General features: G+C 33.3%; 2 protein-coding genes across 2 annotated transcripts in view; one reads left to right on the top strand and one right to left on the bottom strand.

Annotated features, from left to right (window-relative positions):
• The window catches only part of LOC144432898 (uncharacterized), a 39,363-nt gene that overhangs the window by 4,198 nt on the left and 9,965 nt on the right, over positions 1-25,200 (top strand). The window lies entirely within an intron of this gene.
• Positions 13,667-24,280, bottom strand: LOC144432626 (methyltransferase-like protein 27). The gene is made up of 6 exons (XM_078120889.1): positions 24,271-24,280; positions 17,814-17,920; positions 17,288-17,413; positions 16,110-16,248; positions 14,403-14,495; positions 13,667-13,842 (listed from the first exon to the last, which is right to left on the bottom strand). The coding sequence occupies exons 1-6, from the start codon at positions 24,278-24,280 to the stop codon at positions 13,667-13,669; spliced, it is 651 nt and encodes a 216-aa protein (XP_077977015.1).

Here is a 25,200-nt window from a genome sequence, read left to right as displayed (position 1 = left end):
GTGTAAAATTGTAGTGAAAGAAATTGTAGGTCAGTTGTTTGAATATAATCTAGGTTTGCAGATAGATAGACATAGAAGATTGTAAAATGACACATTTAGAGTATCATATCAAGTAATAGTTTTTAAAAGAATTTACCGTGTGTGAATGATTGCACCAAAGTACATGAATAATGAAAGCATTACTTACTCTGGTCCATTATCCACCTGGATATTAAGAACACTGAACTGCTCCAAATTACAAATGTGCTGTGAACCAGCTGAATCAATGTTCCTTGGAGTGAAATATGTATGGTAGTTTCTGTTCAAACTGTCAAAGTATATAACATGACGGAACAATGGTCACATATAGTTTATCTGAAGTCTGAGACTTAAAGGGGCGTGTACTATGACCAGGTCATTTAGTACGAACTACCATGTCAATGCTTATAAGTTGAACTTTGACACATTTTGATTTTACCTTCTGTAAAAGGCCTAACAAAAAAACACCTGGGTGGTTCTTATTAGGTAGATAAGGTTCAGTAGTGCTTTATAGGTGTGGCAAAGTGTCCGTCTGTCTGTCTGTCTGTCTGTCTGTGTGTGTGTGTGTGTGTAAACAAGTTATAGTCAAAAACCACTTGACCAATTACCATGATATTTGGTGGGTATATATTACCTTGGGTGTCTAGTTGGGAAATTGTTCAAATGATCTTTCCACCGATGTGTGAATTGGGTAAAAAAACGTGATTTTTGGTCAAAAAACTTAAACTCCAAAACCGTTCAGCTGATTGATCTGAAATATTGTTGATATGTTCTTAAAGGTGTTTAGATTAATAATTGTTCATGACATGATTATACCATTAATGACATGCAAATTGGGTAAGAAATAGTGTCTTTTTGGTCAAAAATGAATAATTCCAAAACCACAGCACAGATTAAGCTGAAATTTGGTAGGAGCCTTCTTAGGGAAGTTTGTATTATGAATTGTTCATAACATGATGACCTCATCAGTAATATGCAAATTAGGGCTAAAAATGTGTCAAAAATCTGTAATTCAAAAATTATTGAGCAGATTAGGCTGAAATATGGTGGGAGCGTTCTTAGGTGCGGTTAGATTAAGAATTGTTCTTGACATGATGATCCCATCAGTAATATGCAAATTATATTTAGAAAAATGTGTCTTTTTTGTCAAAATTATATAGTTCTAAAACTACTTATCAGATTGAGCTGAAATTTAATGGGGATGCATCTGGGGATATGCAGATGAAGCTGTATTGTGGAGTCATGATGGGTGAATGGCTAGCGTGACCGGCTTGGAATCTACAGGTTGAAGGTTCGAGCCCCATCGCTGCCTGCTGTTTGTTTCTGAGTGGCTAAAGTCCTTGGGCAAGATTTGAGCCACGACTGTGCCTCAGTCAACCCAGCTGTATAACTGGGGACCTGGTAGGATGTAGGTTGCAATGTGAAGGCTTTAATCCTATGCGCTTAAATGGCTGCAATGGATTGTATGCTCCCTGGGGAGTTGAGGAAGACTAAAGGGCCGTTGTGCCATTCTGATCCGAGCCAGGGGTAATAATTGTAAAGCGCTTTGAGCACGGAGTGGGAAAGCGCTATATAAGAAACTAACATTATTCATAATGTGATGATCCTATCAGTGATATTCAAATTAGGTGTATAAATATCAATTTTGGTCAAAAACTTATATCTTGAAACTGCATGGTGAATGGGTTGAAATTTGGTGGGAATGTTTCTGGAGGTATTATTCTGCAGTTATTGTTGAAAACATTTCGACACAATTGACTCTAGCAACCATGACCATGCCCTTTGCAACAGTGAAATTATGATGTAATATTAAAAAGATAACAACAGGGATGGGTAGGTAAGTGACTAAAGATCCAAAAAATGTATGCAAATATGCCTAGTAACAGGACCACACCCATAGCAACAGCTAAATGATGAAAAGTGGGAAGGGTAGGCAAAGTTAATAAAGATTCCAAAAATGTATGGAAATATCTCTAACAACAAGACCAAGTCTGTAGCAACAACCAAATACAGTTGTGCTACAACGCCATTGGCACTATTTTTCCATGTGTAGTTATGTTTCTGACAGTTTTGGTCTCTGCGTTGTTGATTTCTTTGCATCAGATATACAGCCATTACAGACCGCATCCAGTATTTCTCCCAATTAAGACTTGACAATTGTTGTGAATGTATTATGTGTATGTGTCTGTGCCTGTGTCTGTCTGTCTATGAGTGTCTGTTTGTGTCAGCATGTCTGTGTACGTGTGTTTGTGTCTGTCTCAATACCTCTGTCTGTGTATCTCTTCTCTGTGGACAGAATATATCACAAAAGCTTATAATGAAACTTAATCCTTAATGCATATATCATTCTATGGGAATAGCAAGAACATATTGGTATTAGATTTTGGTATAAATATACATTGAATATTAAATAAACTATTTGCATAAATAATGATTTTCAGTACAATTGTAATTACATGTAGTCCATATCTTCGGAATGGAAGCTTCAAATTTCATAAATGTGTACATGTATACTGTTGATGATAACTTCAAGGCACACGTGTCTTACAGTGGTTTTTGGTGTAGCTTTTAATTTTAATGAGTCATTTGCATAATTCATTCATATTTTGGTATATACATTATGAAGCGTTGATGTCTTATGAAGCTTAATTACGTGGCTTGTAATCTTACAGAGTCATTTGCATAAGGAATGATTTTTTGTGATAAGACAATATCTTTATGTAACCTACAAATATGAAACAATTGTGTACATACACTACTGACAAAAAGTATTGTTGCACCCTGACACCGCTGTGATGTATATTGATAAAAATGTTCACTGACTCTGCCATGATGTACATTGATAAAAGAAACATGGAATTAATGCATTTTGAATAAAGTTTGACACACTTTTAACCCAATTCTTATAATTTTTCTTCAAAAAAATGTATTATACGATGCTACTTGCATGTCATTTCGAATTCATGTAACATTCTATTGTTAAGATATACCATGCTCCCCTCATTTGCATACAATTTGCATAATTTGTTGCTTGATATTGCTCATTCAAATATTTGATTGACAAGCTTATTTCAGCATTTTGGCCCACTTTTGAAAGGACCGGCTCCTAAAATTTACATGTAAAGTATTTGTTTACATTGAGTGACCTTAGTAGGTGTCAGCCAGCTGATTATTGTTTACGCTAATTTAACTTCATGACTGAAAGATACCTCAATTAAACGAATTTCAGAAGGGAAAATACTCATATTTAATACATAGTGAAAGTTACAGCAATAGAGAATTTGCTAAAAGACTGGGTCTTTCTTAACGTGCAAATTAGGTACAACCTTGAAAAGTTTCAGAACAGCGATGCTATTAAATATAATACATTTATTGACTGAAATGTTGGAGTATGTATAGGTCACTCAGTAGAAAGAGCAAAGCACAATAAAGAAAAAAAATAACAACTTATTTTTAGTTTGAGTCATAATGTCAAAAACATAGCAAATACAAACATAACATAGTAATTACTATGGAGAAAAGAAACTAGGGTTTGATTGGGGATTGTATTTCAATATAATATTACTTGTCGAGTTCACTGATTCTTTTTTTTTTTTTAATTCACTGCTTCTTTGTCACTCTGTATGCAATAATATATCCATCATCTTCAGCAATAAAGTGTTTGATTTTATACTGTTGAAGTTTTTCTATGGTGTTATCTTCTAATAAAGCTGTAAATGTTGGTCCTTCCAGTACATGGATGTTGCCTACATATATAGCACAGCATATAACCCCACCTGACAGAAATGAAAATTTGAATGATAGAATTTGATACTTGACTCTATTTTATAATACTAGTAATACTAATAGTAGAGATACCTTTATTTGAATCTAGTTTTTGAAGTGACTACTTAGCTTTCATCTGATTCCTTCATAACATCATTACACTGATGACATCTGAGTGATTCTGACAAAAGCTACATAGTCACTTCAAAAATTAGATTCCAATAAGGTTACTTTTAAGATTACTTCCACTAAGATTAGAAAGATTACTCAATGACAATAACTATGTCATCCGTGTCTGTACTTGTGCTTGGAGTGGTATCATTCTATATATGATGTGTAATGGTGCCCCATCACAGCATAGTACTTACAGATGACATTCCAGATAGACTGCAAGGAATCACTCTCCCATATGTACATGGTTTACAACATGAAATGTATACTTCTGAATCACTAAAATATGGAAACCAAATATTTACCATTCTCTAAATGCATGAAGTATGAAAATGTATAATGCTCGACAATATTTAAAGTTTTCCTCTGTAGTCATAAATATTAAATGTAGAATCTATCAAATAACTTTCCATTTATATTTAAGACAAAGAAAATTCACAGCAAATCATATTGGAATTCTGTATCACTTATACATCAGTCAATACTTGTCAGATTGACAACAACTTACCTGGTTTGACAACTCTAACCATCTCAATAAGACAACTGTCATCAAGGTGTCCTGGTATAAATGCTCCTGAACAAACAATACCATCATACTCATCTGTAAATAATGTATAAAACTAATTATTTTATTTTTTGTATAGCAACAACAAATTACAGCCTAACTGTTAGGTTATAAATAATATTATAGGGATTTCCTCAACATTTTTATACATAAATTAAACGTCGTCGGATCATTCAATCTTAATTTTTAGTGCATTATAACATGCCTTTGCAAGCATAGTAAAGCATACAAAAAAAATAACATACAGAAATAAAATTGATACAATACAATCCTTTAGTGGAATGCTGGAGGACTGTTTACATCAATTTTCCAATGCTTGAGGAAGTTTATCACCAGATGTCAAATTATGCAAAATCATACTTTTGTCATTTTAGGAATGAAAAGTTGAATTATGTATTGACAAAGAAGAGAAAAGTGCCTTTTATAAGTTACTGGTATGTCTGACTTTAATAAGTCAATTGTAAATGATGGTTATGCATCAGTATGTAGCATACTATGGGTATCTTTGAAATATACAGCAAACATTACTACACCCCAAAAACATCTCATTCTTGTGACCCATAGTTAACTTTAGGATTTACCTTGGTTGATTCCTTCTATTGGTTCATCACTCAGTTTTGAACATATCAACTTTTTATATACACCTTTTAATTGTGCTTGGTCTAGACTTGGTTGTGACATATCCACAGCATCAATATTGCTGTATCCTAGGCAACTCAGCTGTTAATACAGACAGACAGAACACTCAATGAATGAAGTCTTAGTTACTCATAAGCAGCAACTGCAAATAAGGAACTTGATTTTATACTCTAAAAACTTTTCACATGAATGTTCATGATTTAAGGGAGCGATCAGTTTTTACGGCCAAGGGTAGGCCGGTGACTTTTTGTTTGTGGTGTACTTAAAAATAGTGACCCTCCTGCAATTCATCCCAAAACAATCAACCCCCCCCCCCCCCCCCCCCGAGAAATAAAAAAAACATTGAACCCCCCCCCCCCCCCCCATCTGTTGACAAGAAACATTCTTTTTGTTCTTGCAAAAGACACTATTCTCAAAGCAATTTCTACCGCACACTGCATAGTTAATTTTACATGTTACATTTTCAGTATTTTAGTTGCTTCACATCTAGAAAGCTCTTTAGATAGGAACCCTATGTGAAGTATGATTGTCTGTTCATGGACATACAAAATATTCATGGTTTAGTAACCAAAAGTTTGAGGATATCTCTTAGATTGAGTTAACTATTACCACAGATTAATTCCGCTAATTATCAAGTACAATATTATATTATAAATGGAGTTAATATACTTGTAAACCCATGTCAATAACTGTCAAACATAATGATGTACTTGCATCATATAATGATATGTTCTCATCATATAGTCAATATATTGTTTTCTATAGACTTAACACAATTGCACCTTTCCATATATGTGTACGCATTGACTAGTTTGCACTCCTCAAGGCAAGCTTGTTTGTCCTGTTCATAATTGTTCACAGTAATCATGGCACTGACTCAAAACTCCCCTCCCTTCATTGACCAAAGTGCTACTTTTAACCAAAATGTTTTTGAAAATATTTTGAATAATGAAATGTGTTAATTAAAATGTCATTGATTTCAAAATAGAAATTAAAAAATGTCATCAAAAAGTTTTCTACATGACAGCCGTTGCATAACTAGATTACCGGTACTAATTTAATTCACTTACTACTGGCTATGTTGTCCAGTATATTGCTGACAACATGATAGCCTTGAAAATAAATACATTCTAATACTAAGGAAATGTTGTATTATGATCTGCTAACAAAATTTTACTCACAGTATACAGTCAATCAATGTGGATACTAGATTTTACATATTGCAGGGGAGATGTACATTTGTAAAATCTAAGTTTCCTCATAACTTTGCACTGTCTGTACTATTGAAGTCTTGACTACAGTAAGTAGCTCTTTACTAGATCATCATCAAACAAGTCTGTGTTTATAACTTTGTTTATTAGTCATTCACATAATATAATTATAGAATCCAAGTTGTGTTGCCTATTGTGTTCACCTTAGAATACTGTAAGTATATTTCATTCTTGGTCGTTTATGACGTAAAACAATAAGACAAAAGGGGCTTTCACATGTAACCTCGTAACATGTTACTTGTATAACATGTATTATTATTATAACATGTATTGCACACATGCAAGTTTTTATACCACAAGATGACACAATGAAACTCGTGGCGTGCAATATGGAGTAGTCATTTCTAACAAAAAACTGTTGCTTAAAGGTGGCCATAGTATAGTGTTGTGACTCCATACCGTATGTATTGGATGCATCAAGAGATGTTATATTTGAATGTATATTTATAGCTATTTGTTTATGGTTTATTTTATGCACATACATTTTTTGTTTAATAAATGTATGGACATTGAAGTGCAGGAGCGTGGCTCATTATTTTGTTTAGTTGCTGAAAACAGGGTGACCCCCCTTTATCACTTGATGACCCCCCTTCTTTATGTCCTAAATTGATGTGACCCCCCCCTCTGATTTTGCCCCACACCCTAAAAACTGGTCACTCCCTAAGGCTAATTAAGCTCTGCAGTTGATCCATTAATATTACATGTGCAAATGTTTCAATAGATTATCATAACCTTTAATATGTTTAAACAATAATGTACGCCCTCCCAGCCCATAATGGACGAAAGCAAACTTTGAACGACATAATGGGCGAGGCGACAGCCGAGCCCATTATGGAGTGCAAAGTTTGCTTGAGTCCATTATGGACTGGGAGGACATACATTATTGTTATTATTTTATAGTTTTGCCAATTCCAGTGAATTTGTAGACCGAGAAACGCAAAACAACGTATAATATACACAGCGCTGAACATCGTCTGCCATATTCGGCCCGGAAGCTGAATACTAATCATAGCGACACACGTACGTACACATACATACACATATACACTTCAATGAACTGCTGTGAACACAAATTTATTTCATTTTAATTTGAATCTTTTAAAAAAAAATGTTATGGTGTTTACCCCATAATTTCCCTGTTCTTAAATACCCACACCTTTATTGCCTTACGGACATAAGCTTGTATTGTTATGCTCGTTCCGGGGCCGCGATGCCCAATAACGGAGTACATTATCAGTAATAATGTACAGCGATGACATCACAAAATTCACTGGAATTGGTAATGCTATAATATAATATTAGATATTTATCAATATGTATTTCCTTTGTAATACATCATTGATATATTGGATGGTACATATAGAACGAAGCAATGTACAAAATAACTGTTAAATGTCATTTACCTCTTCTCCAACAAGACCAGTACCTGCCCCACAGTCTAAAATTCTTGAATCTCTATTAGGTAAAACTTTTGAAAGTCCAATAGCCATATACTTTGGACCATTATAGTCATATATTGTGTGATGAAGCTAGAAGAGAAGGCTAAAATTAAGTCATGAAATAGAGTTGTGTAAGTGTGATGGTAAATGTGAAGAAAGCATTGAAGTAATCTACTACAAGCCACTAACTTCTAGAGAAACAGGTGCCTGAGGAAGATTAACAGAGTTGGCCCATTTTTACCTCCATTTATATTGGTTTGTGGTTATATTGTTTGCTCCTGTGTGAGTGTGTGTGTGTCTGTCTGTCTGTCCTTCTGTCTGTCTGTCTGTCATCATTTTCTCAGTGGATCAATTCAAGTGAAATTCAGTACATATATATTTTTTGGAGGCAATGGCATGATCTGATTGGGTGAGATCAGAGTATTAAAGTGTTCAGCATAACAGCCATAAACAATCTTTGGTCAGTTGATCTAATGGCAGATATCCATATTAAAATGGAATCATCCATAAACATTTAATGAACACTCTCATCATTGGTGGTGACGGGTCAAAGATGACCCACACTAAAATTGTACGCAAATATGTTTAGCAACATGACCACGCCTATAGCAACAGCCAAGTGATCGCATATATTGCATAGATAACAACAGGGTTAGATACTAGGCAACTGCATAATCATTCATCAAATATCTAGCATGGATTAGCATGTGGGTAAATATCTTTTTAAAAACTGCACAGTTGTGCTACAACGCCATTGGCGTTTTTTTCATAATGTCTCAAAAAAATTAATAATGACCCAGAAAAATGAAAGTCTCGGGACACTATGTCCCACTCTTTCAAAAGGCTGGCTGCAACACTGCAAACATGCAATATGCAGATTCCTAGATGGCCACTCTAATCATTCACCAATCATGACTCCACAGTCAGATCTGGTAATAATATACCTTCCATGTTGAACTCTAAAAGTAGGCGTATCATCACAAATTCTGTTCCACATCATTTGACATTGTTTTATCCAGTTTTCTACTAAACTGTTTCAATTGGTAATAGTAGCTATAACTGTAAATCGTTCAATGTACTCGTACAAACACAGTTTCTTCTGTAGTAACTTTTATATGTATTCTCATATGTGATGAAATTATTAATACGTACAGCACATGAACATGTTTGCACTTTAAGGATGTACAAAGTGATTCTGATATCTGATATCAGTAGCTTAGAACTTTGTTATAATTTTATATGTAAGTTTCCAGTGTTTAGTATCTCAAGACTTGATTACCACTAGTCAGTAGTAATCTGTCACAACTGGCAGTTGTAATTGGTTTTAAATTACTTCTCTCAGACAATTGCTCATTAATATTCAATTAGTAATTTAAAAGTGTTTTGACTATTGCAGGATAGTCCAACTGAACTCCCACATCCAGACTGAAACTAAAATCATGTGGGTATGCAATGTCATTACCTTTATATGAATGTTGTTGGGGGTAGCACAGATTTCTGTGCTAGAGTAACGACTTTGACTAGATGTAGTGACTGGAGATGATCGTAGTAATCATAACTCATATCATATTGGAACTAGACTACCAGTATGAGGTGAGTGGAGATGATCGTATTAATTGTAACTCACGATCGTATCATATTGGAACTAGACTTGAGAAACATTGTTTGAATAAATAATCACACACAGACATAGTATTGTTTTCATTATTTATGTTAATACCAATACTTGACAACTTTACCTCATCATACTGTGAACTCCACTTGTCATAAACGTTCTTTACTTCTTCAGTCGTCTTCCCAGGCCTGCGACAGAATTCAATCCACTCATTGAAATCCATTATCTTATCTGCAGACAGCAGATAATGCCATAGAAAAATTGATTAATTGATTGATGCACAGACATTATAAGATGGATTAATGATGTAATTTTGTATTGACAATTTAAAGTAACAATCTGTTAATAGATTTAGAATTAAATAAATATAATATGCACTTGTTGTGTTTTATGTTGATTTATTTAGGAGTTGGCATACATGTATGAATTCATTACACACTGATTTTAATATTTTTGTGAATATCAAACTCCTTCTGACTATATACATGTAGATATAGCCCTTATAGTTTCTATTGAGTTTGCCTTATTGAATTCATACAATTATCCTTTTTTTTAAAAATGTTTGTGCTTGGAATTGCGCCCATCAATTTTTATACACATACATTTTTGTATATCCGCATACAAAGGCAAAATAATTCTTGGTATCTGCAATAGCTTTTTACCTTATGGTAGAGGGTCAAAATAGAACAAGAATCTCATGTGCGCCCATAGTAAATAAATGCATGTGAAGCACGTAGAGTGGAAATTATGGTGTTGACTAGGAAATTTAATTTTTAATATTTTTATGATGCACCTAGGCAGTAATATTCTATTTCAGGCATCGAGAATTCTACTTACAGTAACAGCATTCCATCTAGGTTTGGGACCTATACATAACAGGGTTATAACTTGCACACTCGATATTACGACATACATCACATATTAGAACTATCAAGGTTTTCCCAGTCACTCTGTATACAAGTCGTGGCATCAGTACAGTATGGTTGCGTCTGCCTATAAAATTGCATATCAGATACGACCTTACTGCACTGACGAGAGGATGTATCTATCATGTCTATTCTTGAGTCACCCAGCAGGAACACATACCACCGTTGGTGGGGTTACTCCCATAGAAAAGTATGCTAAATGGGTTTGACCCACCTTTTCATGAAAGAAATCCCAAAACATGGGTTTTCATCCTAATTCTGAGGTTTATAACATGGGAAATGTCTTCATGCCCCAGCAAATCTTCATGGCATCAGAATATAAAGTGACCAAATAATTGTGACTAAAATCCCTAACAATGAGTCTGTTTTTGGTGTATACAACTATTACAAGGATAGATGTTTTGAACTTGGACCGCACCCCTTAGTCTGAAAATTGTTTGTACTCTCAAAACTACAAGTTGGCAAAATAAGGATTAATTACCATCAAATTAGAAAGTTTGGTGTACTAAGAACATGTAGATAAGATTTTATCTGTGTAAAATTTTAGAGAAAGAACGTGTAGGTCAAACATTACTATAAGGTCAGTCATTTGAATATAATCTCAGTTACTGCTCTGCAGTCTACAGATAGATAGACATAAGAGTTTTATCAAATATGTTTAAGTCAATAAATTTCTGCGTCAAATGACACATTTAGAGTATCCTTTCGAGTAATAGTTTTAAAAGAATTTTACAGTGTGTGAATGCTTGCACCACAGTACATGAATATTGAAGGCACTAACTTACTCTGGTCCATTATGGATATTATGAATGTTGAACTGTGTCAAATACAAGAATTGTCACTGAGTGGTCTTGGTCTGTGCTGTGAACTAGCTGAATTAGTGTCCTTGAACTTAAATATGTAGTTTTTGTCCAAACTCACAGAGTATACATAAATTATAATGGAACAATAGAGTGAGACCCAAGGCCATGCACTGTGACCAGGTCATTTAGTGTGGATTTCAATGTCAATGCAAAGGGAAAAGGACAAATAATCAATTTTGCTCTCGCGATTTTCCGGATTTCTTATTATATTATTTTCTGTATATTTCAAATAAAATTTTAAATACTGTTTCCTCTCACTGTTTTTTTCTTTTATTTCCTACCTGATATCAGCTTTGCATTAATTAGTAGCTTGCTAATTCCAGAATAAACTTAATAGTTATTTGCCCACATTAATACATTATGCTGTGAGTGTAAACATCCACTGATCCCACTAATGGAGGTAAAATCCATTTACTGCCAATAGTGGGACCAGTAGATGTTTACACTTACTGTGCAGTGTGTTAATTGGGCAATTAGAACATGAGTTCATTCTAGGATTAGCAATCTGCTAATTATATGCATAGTTGGAAAAGTCTGATAAGACAGTGGTAACTATAGAAAAAATGTGGTGGGGTAGGGGTGGGGGGAGTGAGAGGAAACAATATTTAAAACTTTATTTGAAATATTGAGAAAATGATATTAGAAATCCTGAAAATTGTGAGAACAAAATTGATTAACTTTGAAACTTTGTTTTTACCTTCTGTAGAAGGCCTAAGGCCTAACAAAAACATTGTGTGGTTCTGATTATGCTTAATTTTAGAATAAGTGATGTAGATAGATTTTTATTTTTATTTTTTATATATATTTTTTTTCATGTGTAATGTGTGTACATGTTTGTCTGTGAGTATTTGTATCTATCTATCTGTGTGTATGTGTGTGTGTGTGTGTGTGTGTGTTTGTCAGCATGTGTGTATTATGCGTGTATACATATACCTCTGTCTGCTTATCTCTTCTCTGTGGACAATGTCTCTCAAAAACTTATAATGAAACTTAATGCATATATATTTCTATGTGAATAGCAAGAACAATTAGACTTTGGTATAAATATACTTTGAATATTAAATAAACTATTTGCATAAATAATGATTTTCAGTAATTACATGTAGTCTATATCTTAGGAATGGAAGCTTCAAATTTCATAAATTTGTAGATGTATACTGTTGATGATAACTTCAAGGCACACGTGTCTTACAGTGGTTTTTGGTGTAGCTTTTAATTTTAATGAGTCACTTGCATAATTCATATTTTGGTATATACATTAGGAAGCACTGATGTCATATGAAGCTTAATGATGTGGCTTGTAATCTTAGTTATTTGCATTAGGAATGATATTTTGTGATAAGACAATATCTTTAATATGTAACCTACAAATATAAAACAATTTTGTACATACATGTACACTACCAACAGAAAGTGTTGTTGCACCCTGACGCTGCCGTGATGTATGTTGATAAAAATGTTCGCTGATATATAAACATGAAATGAAAGCATTTTGAATAAAGTTTGACGCCTTTAACACAATTTGTATCATTTTTCTTCTGACAAAATTGTATTATTTGATACTACTTGCACGCCATGATATCGCTTGATATTGCTCATTTAAATACTTGATTGGCTAGCTTATTTCAGCGTTTAGCACACTTTTCAAAAGGCCAGCGCGTATATAGAAATTGTACAAGTATTTGTTTACATTGACTAACTGACATTAGTAGGTGTCAGCCAGCGATTATTATTTACATTAGTGACTGAAAGATGCCTCAAGGAAAGGAAATAACCGAATTTCAGAAGGGACAAATACTCACATTTGATACTCGAAGAAGGTTATAGCAATAGAGAAGTTGCCAGAAGACTGGGTATTTCCTAACGTACAAATTAATTACAACCTAGAAAAGTTTCAGAACAGCAGTACTAATATAATACATGTCAAATGGTGACTAAATAGTTGGAATACAAAAAGGCTGTCAGTAGAAAGATAGCAAAGTACAATAAAGAAAACAAATAACTTGTTTAATGTTTGTAGTTTCAGTCATAATGTCAAAAATATAGCAAATACAAACATGACATAATAATTACCAAGGAGAAAAGATACTAGGGTTTGATTGGGGATTGTATTTCAATATCACATTAAATAATAAAATTGTCGAATAGGGAACTTGCAAATCCACCATGTTGAATGTTGCATCATGGGAAATGTGATAATAAATACTAATCAATTAGTATTGTAAACAATATTGTTACATTGTTTATAACCACGAATGATCAATTCATATTTAGCCTAACCAGTGTGGGAGATTTATTTCATCGGTAGCTCCAGATAAGATATTACGATAACCACAAATAATCCCATAGTCCTTTGCATCTGAGCATGCTCAGTCTGGATTGCAAGTTCCCTATTCACTGCTTCTTTGTCACTCTGTATGCAATGACATATCCATCCTTATTGGCAAAAAAGTTTTCCACTTTATACATCAGCATTTTTTCTAAGGTGTTGGCTCCTAGCAAAGCTGTAAATGTTGGTCCTTCAAGTATGTGAATGTTGGTCACGAGTATAGCACAGCATATAACCCCACCTGAAAGGAATGAAGATTTGAAGGACATGATTCGATGCTTTAAAGTCGATTATCACACTTATGATGTCTGATTGATTCAAATGAAAACTATGTAGTTGCTTCAAACTAGATTCCAAAAAGGAAACATTATATCTCTATGAACTATAGCATTGCAGGTTAAAGAAAGACATAGATATAAGTGTTTTGATGATAATGGAGCCTGTTGATGTATTAAAATGTGTAGAATCATTAGAATTTCTGCTGCTGCAGTAGCTGTTGTTTACTTGACTTTTTGTCTTTATGGCAAGGAATCACTGTACCATATGATACATGAAAACGTTCAGCTCACTAATTGTATGTAATATAAAACATTGACCATTCATATTTCTTTAAATGCGTGATGTATGGTTGATATACAAAAAAAATATTTTAAAAGATTTCCTCTGCAGTCATAAGTAATGTAGAAATCTATCAATAACTTTCCATTTATATTTAAAACGTAGAAAGTTCACAGCAAATCGTAGTTCAATTCTGTATCACTTATACACCAGTCAATGCTTGTCAGATTGACACCAACTTACCTGGTTTGATGACTCTAACCATCTCAATAAGACAACTGTCATCAAGGTGTCCTAATATAAATGCTCCTGAACAAACAATACCATCATACTCATCTGTAAACAATGTACAAAACTAATTTGTTTATTTGCTGTGCGGCATGACAAATTGAGGCCCAATTGTTTGGTTATAATTGAGGGTGTCCTTAAGCATACATCTTTTGTGCTTCTATGACATATGGGGATGGGTGGTACATGTAAACTGCAACTATTCTAAAATTAGACATTGTCTAAACAAAAGCACTGGGTGCCCATGTGAGGGTGCTAACCCAAGTAAATATGATAGTAATTTTTAAGGTCGACCATTTTGTTTAACTTAAGTGAAGTGACATCACCTTCTTTAAAACAAAAACTCACTGCAAATGTCTACTAATGTCAGCAGATACAAAATGGACATCAATTTCATCATTGGAAATATTTGACTTCTTACCTTCTTCACTGGTGCAATGAAAGCAGGTAATTGAGCCATTGAAGAGACATCATCAGTTTGGGCTGGGCCCATAATTTGACAATGGTCATCAGCAATACATGTACATGTGATTGCTATAGGTGATGTTTCCTGTGATTTATCAATATCACTATCATCAAATTGATGTCCTTTATTATAGTCTATCTTTTTTTCATCATTGTTATATACTTCCCATGGTGACATAGGGCTTTAATTTTCCTTTTTGATTAATATGCATAGAATTCATAGATTCATAGATTTATTCTGATTTTAAGCTTATCTGACCTCATCTGTCATCTCTACATGCCAACTTAATCATGAGGTTCCTGTGTACTACATGTACAGTCTCTCTACAGTGCAGTTTCAATGAGTTAAATTTCATTATAATCATTAATACAAGGGTTGGTTTTCCCCCACTTTATCTAGATTACTTCAAACATCTGTACAGTTGTTGATGTTGATAAATGTATATATTAAAGTGGCACAGGCTGAGATTATAAATATTTTACTCCTGCTAGAGAAAATACCTACCTTGATTAAACTATAATGATACTGGTGATGTACACCTTCAATGACATCGCAATTGTCTCCTGGCATTGTTAGAACAGTTGATTGCATAGTAACGATTTCCCTATCATTTTTAAATGATTGTCTAATAAATCACATCATCAGATCATTTATAACTTACTGGTACTATAACAGTGTTCTCCTCAGAGAGATTGCAAGGATGGCATGGAATTTGCATATTAATGTACACAAAAATATCATGGTAATTTGAATATTAATGTACACAAAAATATCATGGAATTTGCATATTAATGTACACAAAAATATCATGGTAATTTGCATATTAATGTACACAAAAATATCATGGTAATTTGCATATTGGTTTGCATATAGGTGATCAGCATATAATATGCATGTCTTCAACATTGGAACATACTCTGACATGTTTATTTTAAAACATACACACTTGAGGATCAGTCATTTCTATTCTTGTCAAAATGATATTTATGATTTTGTCATTGAAAGATTACTAAAGCTAAAGGATGCTAGAACACTTTTGAAGCACGGTAGAAACCTGCCAAGCATGGTTGCCTAAATGGTAAGGACGGTATTTGCACCGTGCTTTCTCTATAGTGTTCTTTTAAATATACAGCAGAAATTACACCCCAAAAACATATAATCTCATTCTGTGGCCCATAGTTAACTTTAGGATTTACCTTGGTTGATTCCTTCTATTGGTTCATCACTCAGTTTTGAACATATCAACTTTTTATATACACCTTTTAATTGTGCTTGGTCTAGACTTGGTTGTGACATATCCACAGCATCAATATTGCTGTATCCTAGGCAACTCAACTGTTAATACAGACAGACAGAACACTCAATGAATGAAGTCTTAGTTAATAATAAGCAGCAACTATATAAATAAGGAACTTGATTTTATACTCTAAAAAAACTTTTCACATGAAAAATGTCCATCCATAGGGCCTAAATTAAGCACTGCTGTTGATTCAACTTTCATGAACAGTGCACCTATACAACATTCTTTACCATTGATATGTGTGTGTGTGTGTGTGTGTGTGTGTGTGTGTGCTGTGTGTTCACATCGATATATGTGTGTGTATGCATGTGAGTGTATGTGTTTACCATTGATATGTATGTATGTATGTATGTATGTATGTATGTATGTATGTATGTATGTGTGTGTACAAATGTATGTATGTATGTATGTATGTGTATGTATGTATGTATGTATGTATGTATGTGTGTGTGTATGTATGCATGCATGTGTGTGTGTATGTATGTATGTATGTATGTGTGTGTATGTATATGTATGTACGTGTGTGTGTGTGTGTGTGTGTGTGTGCGTGCGTGCATGCATGCGTGCGTTATGTATCTCAATTAAACCATAATGTTACAATGAAGGATTTTCATAAAATGTGTAGCCAATGATATCTTTGTTGAATTGAGTGGCGTATCATTTAGTAACATGGTAACTGAAGGAAAATTGAAAAGCCGGGCCTTTGGTTGAAGTAATTAAGGTGTGAAACTATGACCTGGTCTAGTATTATGGTATTTTATGAAATAACCTGAACTAAAAGAGACTGAGTACATCTTGTGTATTGTAAATGACATGTGATTGGGCACAAAATATAAACTATAGCTAACATACCAATGTTTATCACTCATTTCCTAAACAGAGACCCAGCTTGCCCATCTTGTAATTTTCTTTCGTGGAACAAATGTAAAATATTTCCTGAATGAAACCTATGTCAGAAGCTATCGCTAAAGAAAGCATCAACTAATATGATTTCCTAGGATTTGTTCAGTTCTATCGCAACATTATCTTTCTCTTCAAAATAAGAAAATATTAAAACATTTAATTGTCATTTACCTCTTCTCCAACAAGACCAGTACCTGCCCCACAGTCTAAAATTCTTGCCTCTCTATTAGGTAAAACTTTTGAAAGTCCAATAGCTGCATACTTGGGACTATTATAGTCATATCTTGTGCGATTAAGCTAGGAGAGAGTAAGTCATAGTGTTACAAATGTTTCCAAGAAGGATATGAAATAATCTACTGCAAACTAACTTTTAGAGAAATAGGTGCCAGGAATTTTAGTAGACTGGGATCATTTTTATCTGTTAGGGAAGGTTTTATGATTATGCTGTCTGTCTGTCTGTCTGTCTGTCTGTCTGTCTGACTGTCTGTCTGCCTGCCTGCCTGTCTGTCTGTTGGTCTGAGTCATCTTTATTCCCCAAAACACATGTATCAAGTTGATTCCACACTTGTTATGTTATCCAATTAAGACCCTCAGACTGCCAGGATGTGACGAAAAATCATCTGAATAAAAGATGACAAACAAACAGCATTGTCTGCATTATTTGTTGATGCCAATATGTACTGATCTACAACTGTACCTCATCGTACTGTGAACTCCACTTGTCGTAAAAATTCTTTACTTCTTCAATCGTCTTCTCAGGTCTGCGATAGAATTCAATCCACTCATCAGAATCCGTTATCTTACCTGCACACAGGAGAGAATACCGTTGAAAAATTGATTAATCGATGATGCATTGAAAGTCAATCAATTAGTTGATCACAGTTTACTATGATAAATTTTAGCAACAGAATTGAAAGTCAGTAAGTCAGAGTTTACAGTGTTAAATTTTAGAGAAAGAATTTGAAAGTTAGTCACGACTAAGGTATACTGAATATTATGACAGGTAAACAATCTAGAGCTGTCTATATACGTTGAAAGACATAGAAGTATTAAAATGCAATGTCAGAGAATCATAGTGATGGTAGAAGTTTTGTGTTGCAATCTGTCACCCGACAAGTAGATCTCCTTTTCAACAGTAGTTTAAAGAATCTGAGTCTATAAATGAATGCACCACAGTGTACGAACACTTACTAATGAATAAACTATAAATGAATGCACCAGAGTGTACGAACACTTACTAATGAATACACTATAAATGAATACACCAGAGTGTACGAACACTTACTAATGAATACACTATAAATGAATACACCAGAGTGTATGAACACTTAGTAATGAATACACTATAAATGAATGCACCAGAGTGTACGAACACTTACTAATGAATACACTATAAATGAATACACCAGAGTGTACGAACACTTACTAATGAATACACTATAAATTAATACACCAGAGTGTACGAACACTTACTAATGAATACACTATAAATGAATGCACCAGAGTGTACGAACACTTACTAATGAATACACTATAAATGAATACACCAGAGTGTACGAACACTTACTAATGAATACACTATAAATGAATGCACCAGAGTGTACGAACACTTACTAATGAATACACTATAAATGAATACACCAGAGTGTACGAACACTTATTAATGAATAAACTATAAATGAATGCACCAGAGTGTACGAACACTTATTAATGAATACACTATAAATGAATACACCAGAGTGTACGAACACTTACTAATGAATAAACTATAAATGAATACACCAGAGTGTACGAACACTTACTAATGAATAAACTATAAATGAATGCACCAGAGTGTACGAACACTTATTAATGAATACACTATAAATGAATGCACCAGAGTGTACGAACACTTACTAATGAATAAACTATAAATGAATACACCAGAGTGTACGAACACTTACTAATGAATACACTATAAATGAATGCACCAGAGTGTACGAACACTTACTAATGAATAAACTATAAATGAATGCACCACAGTGTATGAACACTTACTAATGAATAAACTATAAATGAATACACCAGAGTGTACGAACACTTATTAATGAATACACTATAAATGAATACACCAGAGTGTACGAACACTTATTAATGAATACACTATAAATGAATACACCAGAGTGTACGAACACTTACTAATGAATACACTATAAATGAATGCACCAGAGTGTACGAACACTTACTAATGAATACACTATAAATGAATACACCAGAGTGTACGAACACTTACTAATGAATACACTATAAATGAATGCACCACAGTGTACGAACACTTATTAATGAATACACTATAAATGAATACACCAGAGTGTACGAACACTTACTAATGAATAAACTATAAATGAATGCACCACAGTGTACGAACACTTATTAATGAATACACTATAAATGAATACACCAGAGTGTACGAACACTTACTAATGAATACACTATAAATGAATACACCAGTGTACGAACACTTACTAATGAATAAACTATAAATGAATACACCAGAGTGTACGAACACTTACTAATGAATACACTATAAATGAATACACCAGTGTACGAACACTTACTAATGAATACACTATAAATGAATACACCAGTGTACGAACACTTACTAATGAATAAACTATAAATGAATGCACCAGAGTGTACGAACACTTATTAATGAATAAACTATAAATGAATGCACCAGAGTGTATGAACACTTACTAATGAATACACTATAAATGAATGCACCAGAGTGTACGAACACTTACTAATGAATACACTATAAATGAATACACCAGAGTGTACGAACACTTACTAATGAATACACTATAAATGAATACACCAGTGTACGAACACTTACTAATGAATACACTATAAATGAATACACCAGTGTACGAACACTTACTAATGAATAAACTATAAATGAATACACCAGAGTGTACGAACACTTACTAATGAATACACTATAAATGAATGCACCAGAGTGTACGAACACTTACTAATGAATACACTATAAATGAATACACCAGAGTGTAGGAACACTTACTAATGAATACACTATAAATGAATGCACCAGAGTGTACGAACACTTATTAATGAATACACTATAAATGAATACACCAGAGTGTACGAACACTTACTAATGAATACACTATAAATGAATGCACCAGAGTGTACGAACACTTATTAATGAATACACTATAAATGAATACACCAGAGTGTACGAACACTTACTAATGAATACACTATAAATGAATGCACCAGAGTGTACGAACACTTACTAATGAATACACTATAAATGAATACACCAGAGTGTACGAACACTTACTAATGAATACACTATAAATGAATACACCAGAGTGTACGAACACTTACTAATGAATACACTATAAATGAATGCACCAGAGTGTACGAACACTTACTAATGAATACACTATAAATGAATACACCAGAGTGTACGAACACTTATTAATGAATACACTATAAATGAATACACCAGAGTGTACGAACACTTACTAATGAATACACTATAAATGAATACACCAGAGTGTACGAACACTTACTAATGAATACACTATAAATGAATGCACCTGAGTGTATGAACACTTACTAATGAATAAACTATAAATGAATACACCAGAGTGTATGAACACTTACTAATGAATACACTATAAATGAATGCACCAGAGTGTATGAACACTTACTAATGAATACACTATAAATGAATACACCAGAGTGTACGAACACTTACTAATGAATAAACTATAAATGAATGCACCAGAGTGTATGAACACTTACTAATGAATACACTATAAATGAATGCACCAGAGTGTACGAACACTTACTAATGAATACACTATAAATGAATACACCAGAGTGTACGAACACTTACTAATGAATACACTATAAATTAATACACCAGAGTGTACGAACACTTACTAATGAATACACTATAAATGAATGCACCAGAGTGTACGAACACTTATTAATGAATACACTATAAATGAATACACCAGAGTGTACGAACACTTACTAATGAATACACTATAAATGAATGCACCTGAGTGTATGAACACTTACTAATGAATAAACTATAAATGAATACACCAGAGTGTATGAACACTTACTAATGAATAAACTATAAATGAATGCACCAGAGTGTACGAACACTTATTAATGAATACACTATAAATGAATGCACCAGAGTGCACGAACACTTACTAATGAATACACTATAAATGAATACACCAGAGTGTACGAACACTTACTAATGAATACACTATAAATGAATACACCAGAGTGTACGAACACTTACTAATGAATACACTATAAATGAATACACCAGAGTGTACGAACACTTACTAATGAATAAACTATAAATGAATGCACCAGAGTGTACGAACACTTACTAATGAATACACTATAAATGAATACACCAGAGTGTACGAACACTTACTAATGAATACACTATAAATGAATGCACCAGAGTGTACGAACACTTACTAATGAATAAACTATAAATGAATACACCAGAGTGTATGAACACTTATTAATGAATAAACTATAAATGAATGCACCAGAGTGTACGAACACTTACTAATGAATAAACTATAAATGAATGCACCAGAGTGTACGAACACTTACTAATGAATAAACTATAAATGAATACACCAGAGTGTACGAACACTTACTAATGAATACACTATAAATGAATGCACCAGAGTGTATGAACACTTACTAATGAATACACTATAAATGAATGCACCAGAGTGTACGAACACTTACTAATGAATAAACTATAAATGAATACACCAGAGTGTACGAACACTTATTAATGAATAAACTATAAATGAATACACCAGAGTGTACGAACACTTACTAATGAATAAACTATAAATGAATACACCAGAGTGTAGGAACACTTACTAATGAATACACTATAAATGAATGCACCAGAGTGTATGAACACTTAGTAATGAATACACTATAAATGAATGCACCAGAGTGTACGAACACTTACTAATGAATACACTATAAATGAATACACCAGAGTGTACGAACACTTACTAATGAATACACTATAAATGAATGCACCAGAGTGTACGAACACTTACTAATGAATACACTATAAATGAATACACCAGAGTGTACGAACACTTACTAATGAATAAACTATAAATGAATACACCAGAGTGTACGAACACTTACTAATGAATAAACTATAAATGAATGCACCAGAGTGTACGAACACTTACTAATGAATACACTATAAATGAATGCACCAGAGTGTACGAACACTTACTAATGAATAAACTATAAATGAATACACCAGAGTGTATGAACACTTACTAATGAATACACTATAAATGAATGCACCAGAGTGTACGAACACTTACTAATGAATACACTATAAATGAATGCACCAGAGTGTATGAACACTTACTAATGAATAAACTATAAATGAATACACCAGAGTGTACGAACACTTATTAATGAATAAACTATAAATGAATACACCAGAGTGTATGAACACTTACTAATGAATACACTATAAATGAATACACCAGAGTGTACGAACACTTACTAATGAATACACTATAAATGAATACACCAGAGTGTACGAACACTTACTAATGAATAAACTATAAATGAATGCACCAGAGTGTACGAACACTTACTAATGAATACACTATAAATGAATACACCAGAGTGTACGAACACTTACTAATGAATACACTATAAATGAATGCACCAGAGTGTATGAACACTTACTAATGAATAAACTATAAATGAATGCACCAGAGTGTACGAACACTTACTAATGAATAAACTATAAATGAATACACCAGAGTGTACGAACACTTATTAATGAATAAACTATAAATGAATGCACCAGAGTGTATGAACACTTACTAATGAATACACTATAAATGAATGCACCAGAGTGTATGAACACTTACTAATGAATACACTATAAATGAATGCACCAGAGTGTATGAACACTTACTAATGAATAAACTATAAATGAATGCACCAGAGTGTACGAACATTTACTAATGAATACACTATAAATCAATGCACCAGAGTGTACGAACACTTATTAATGAATACACTATAAATGAATACACCAGAGTGTACGAACACTTACTAATGAATACACTATAAATGAATACACCGGAGTGTACGAACATTTCACCAGAGTGTACAAACACTTACTAATGAATACACTATAAATCAATGCACCACAGTGTACATATACATTATGAACACTTACTAAAATGAATGCACCAGTGTATGAACACGTACTAATGAAGACACTATAAATGAAACACCACAGTGTATGAACACTTACTAATGAATACAGTATAAATGAATGCACCAGAGTGTACGAACACTTATTAATGAATAAACTATAAATGAATACACCAGAGTGTACGAACACTTACTAATGAATACACTATAAATGAATGCACCAGAGTGTATGAACACTTACTAATGAATAAACTATAAATGAATGCACCAGAGTGTATGAACACTTACTAATGAATAAACTATAAATGAATGCACCAGAGTGTATGAACACTTACTAATGAATACACTATAAATGAATACACCAGAGTGTACGAACACTTACTAATGAATAAACTATAAATTAATACACCAGAGTGTACGAACACTTACTAATGAATAAACTATAAATGAATACACCAGAGTGTACGAACACTTACTAATGAATAAACTATAAATGAATGCACCAGAGTGTATGAACACTTACTAATGAATACACTATAAATGAATGCACCAGAGTGTACGAACACTTACTAATGAATAAACTATAAATGAATGCACCAGAGTGTATGAACACTTATTAATGAATACACTATAAATGAATACACCAGAGTGTATGAACACTTACTAATGAATACACTATAAATGAATACACCGGAGTGTACGAACATTTCACCAGAGTGTACAAACACTTACTAATGAATACACTATAAATCAATGCACCACAGTGTACATATACATTATGAACACTTACTAAAATGAATGCACCAGTGTATGAACACGTACTAATGAAGACACTATAAATGAAACACCACAGTGTATGAACACTTAATAATGAATAAAGTACTTACACTGGTCCATAGTGGATAAGTAGCCTGAAGATCTGACAGAGTTACTGAGTCAAATACAAGTACTAAGAATTTGGTGAGTGGTCTGCTGTTTACCAGAATACTCCCACCTTTGTGTCTAGCAGTGTTCCTACAGAGACTGACATGGAGTGAAATATGTAGATTGTTTAAACTGACAAGGTTTAGTTGAACAATAGAGGGCAGTTTTATTGCAAATCTGATAACATGGCACACAGAATGTCAAGGTCACTATGAGTGTGATTTGCATGTCAATGCTTAGAGTGGCATAGGCTGGGTTTATATAAGTGAAAATACTTATAAATAAAACTACATTCCAGTATAATGTTAGTGTCTTCTGTGTAATTGTCTTCTGGCATTTTTAGAACAGTTGATTGCATAGTAGGAATTTCCTGAAACTTTTTTTGTGTTTTGATAGTATGACAAATTATGTCATTGGATTGTTTGTGGCTTATATCTTAATACCCGGTTTGAGTTCAATTAATTACAAGTGGTGGTTTGTGTGCTTCAGTAAGTTCAATAGTACGAGTGCCTTTTAAATATGCAGCAAAACTTTAAATGCCCAGAAATAGATAAAAAAAACTCTGCTTGTGCCCCTTTTAATTGAAGCTATTAGCTTCTGTAAGGAGGGTAATGTGTGTACATGTGTGTTTGCCTGTGTCTGCATTTGTCCATCCATCCATCCATCCATCCATCTGTCTGTCTGTCTGTCTGTCTGTCTGTCTGTCTGTCTGTCTGTCTGTCTGTCTGTCTGTCTGTCTCTCTGTGGATTTGATATCTCAAAATCTTATGAAATTTAATTTATGTAATTTTATTGCACATGAATAGCAAGAACTATTAAATATTAGATTTGGGTATAAATACACGTTGAATATTAAATAAACTATTTGCATAAATAATGATTTTTGGTTACTC

Source organism: Glandiceps talaboti, chromosome 3, assembly GCF_964340395.1.
Source record: "Glandiceps talaboti chromosome 3, keGlaTala1.1, whole genome shotgun sequence".
Taxonomy (NCBI): domain Eukaryota; kingdom Metazoa; phylum Hemichordata; class Enteropneusta; family Spengelidae; genus Glandiceps; species Glandiceps talaboti.
This window is presented reverse-complemented; position numbering and strand designations above follow the sequence as displayed.

Excerpts from the sequence above, each read along its gene's own strand:
- LOC144432626 (XM_078120889.1), bottom strand. Across the intron at positions 17,414-17,813 it reads GGAGTTCACAGTACGATGAG|CTTAATCGCACAAGATATGA; the intron begins GTACAGTTGTAG and ends ACTCTCTCCTAG. Across the intron at positions 13,843-14,402 it reads GGTTAGAGTCATCAAACCAG|GTGGGGTTATATGCTGTGCT; the intron begins GTAAGTTGGTGT and ends CATTCCTTTCAG.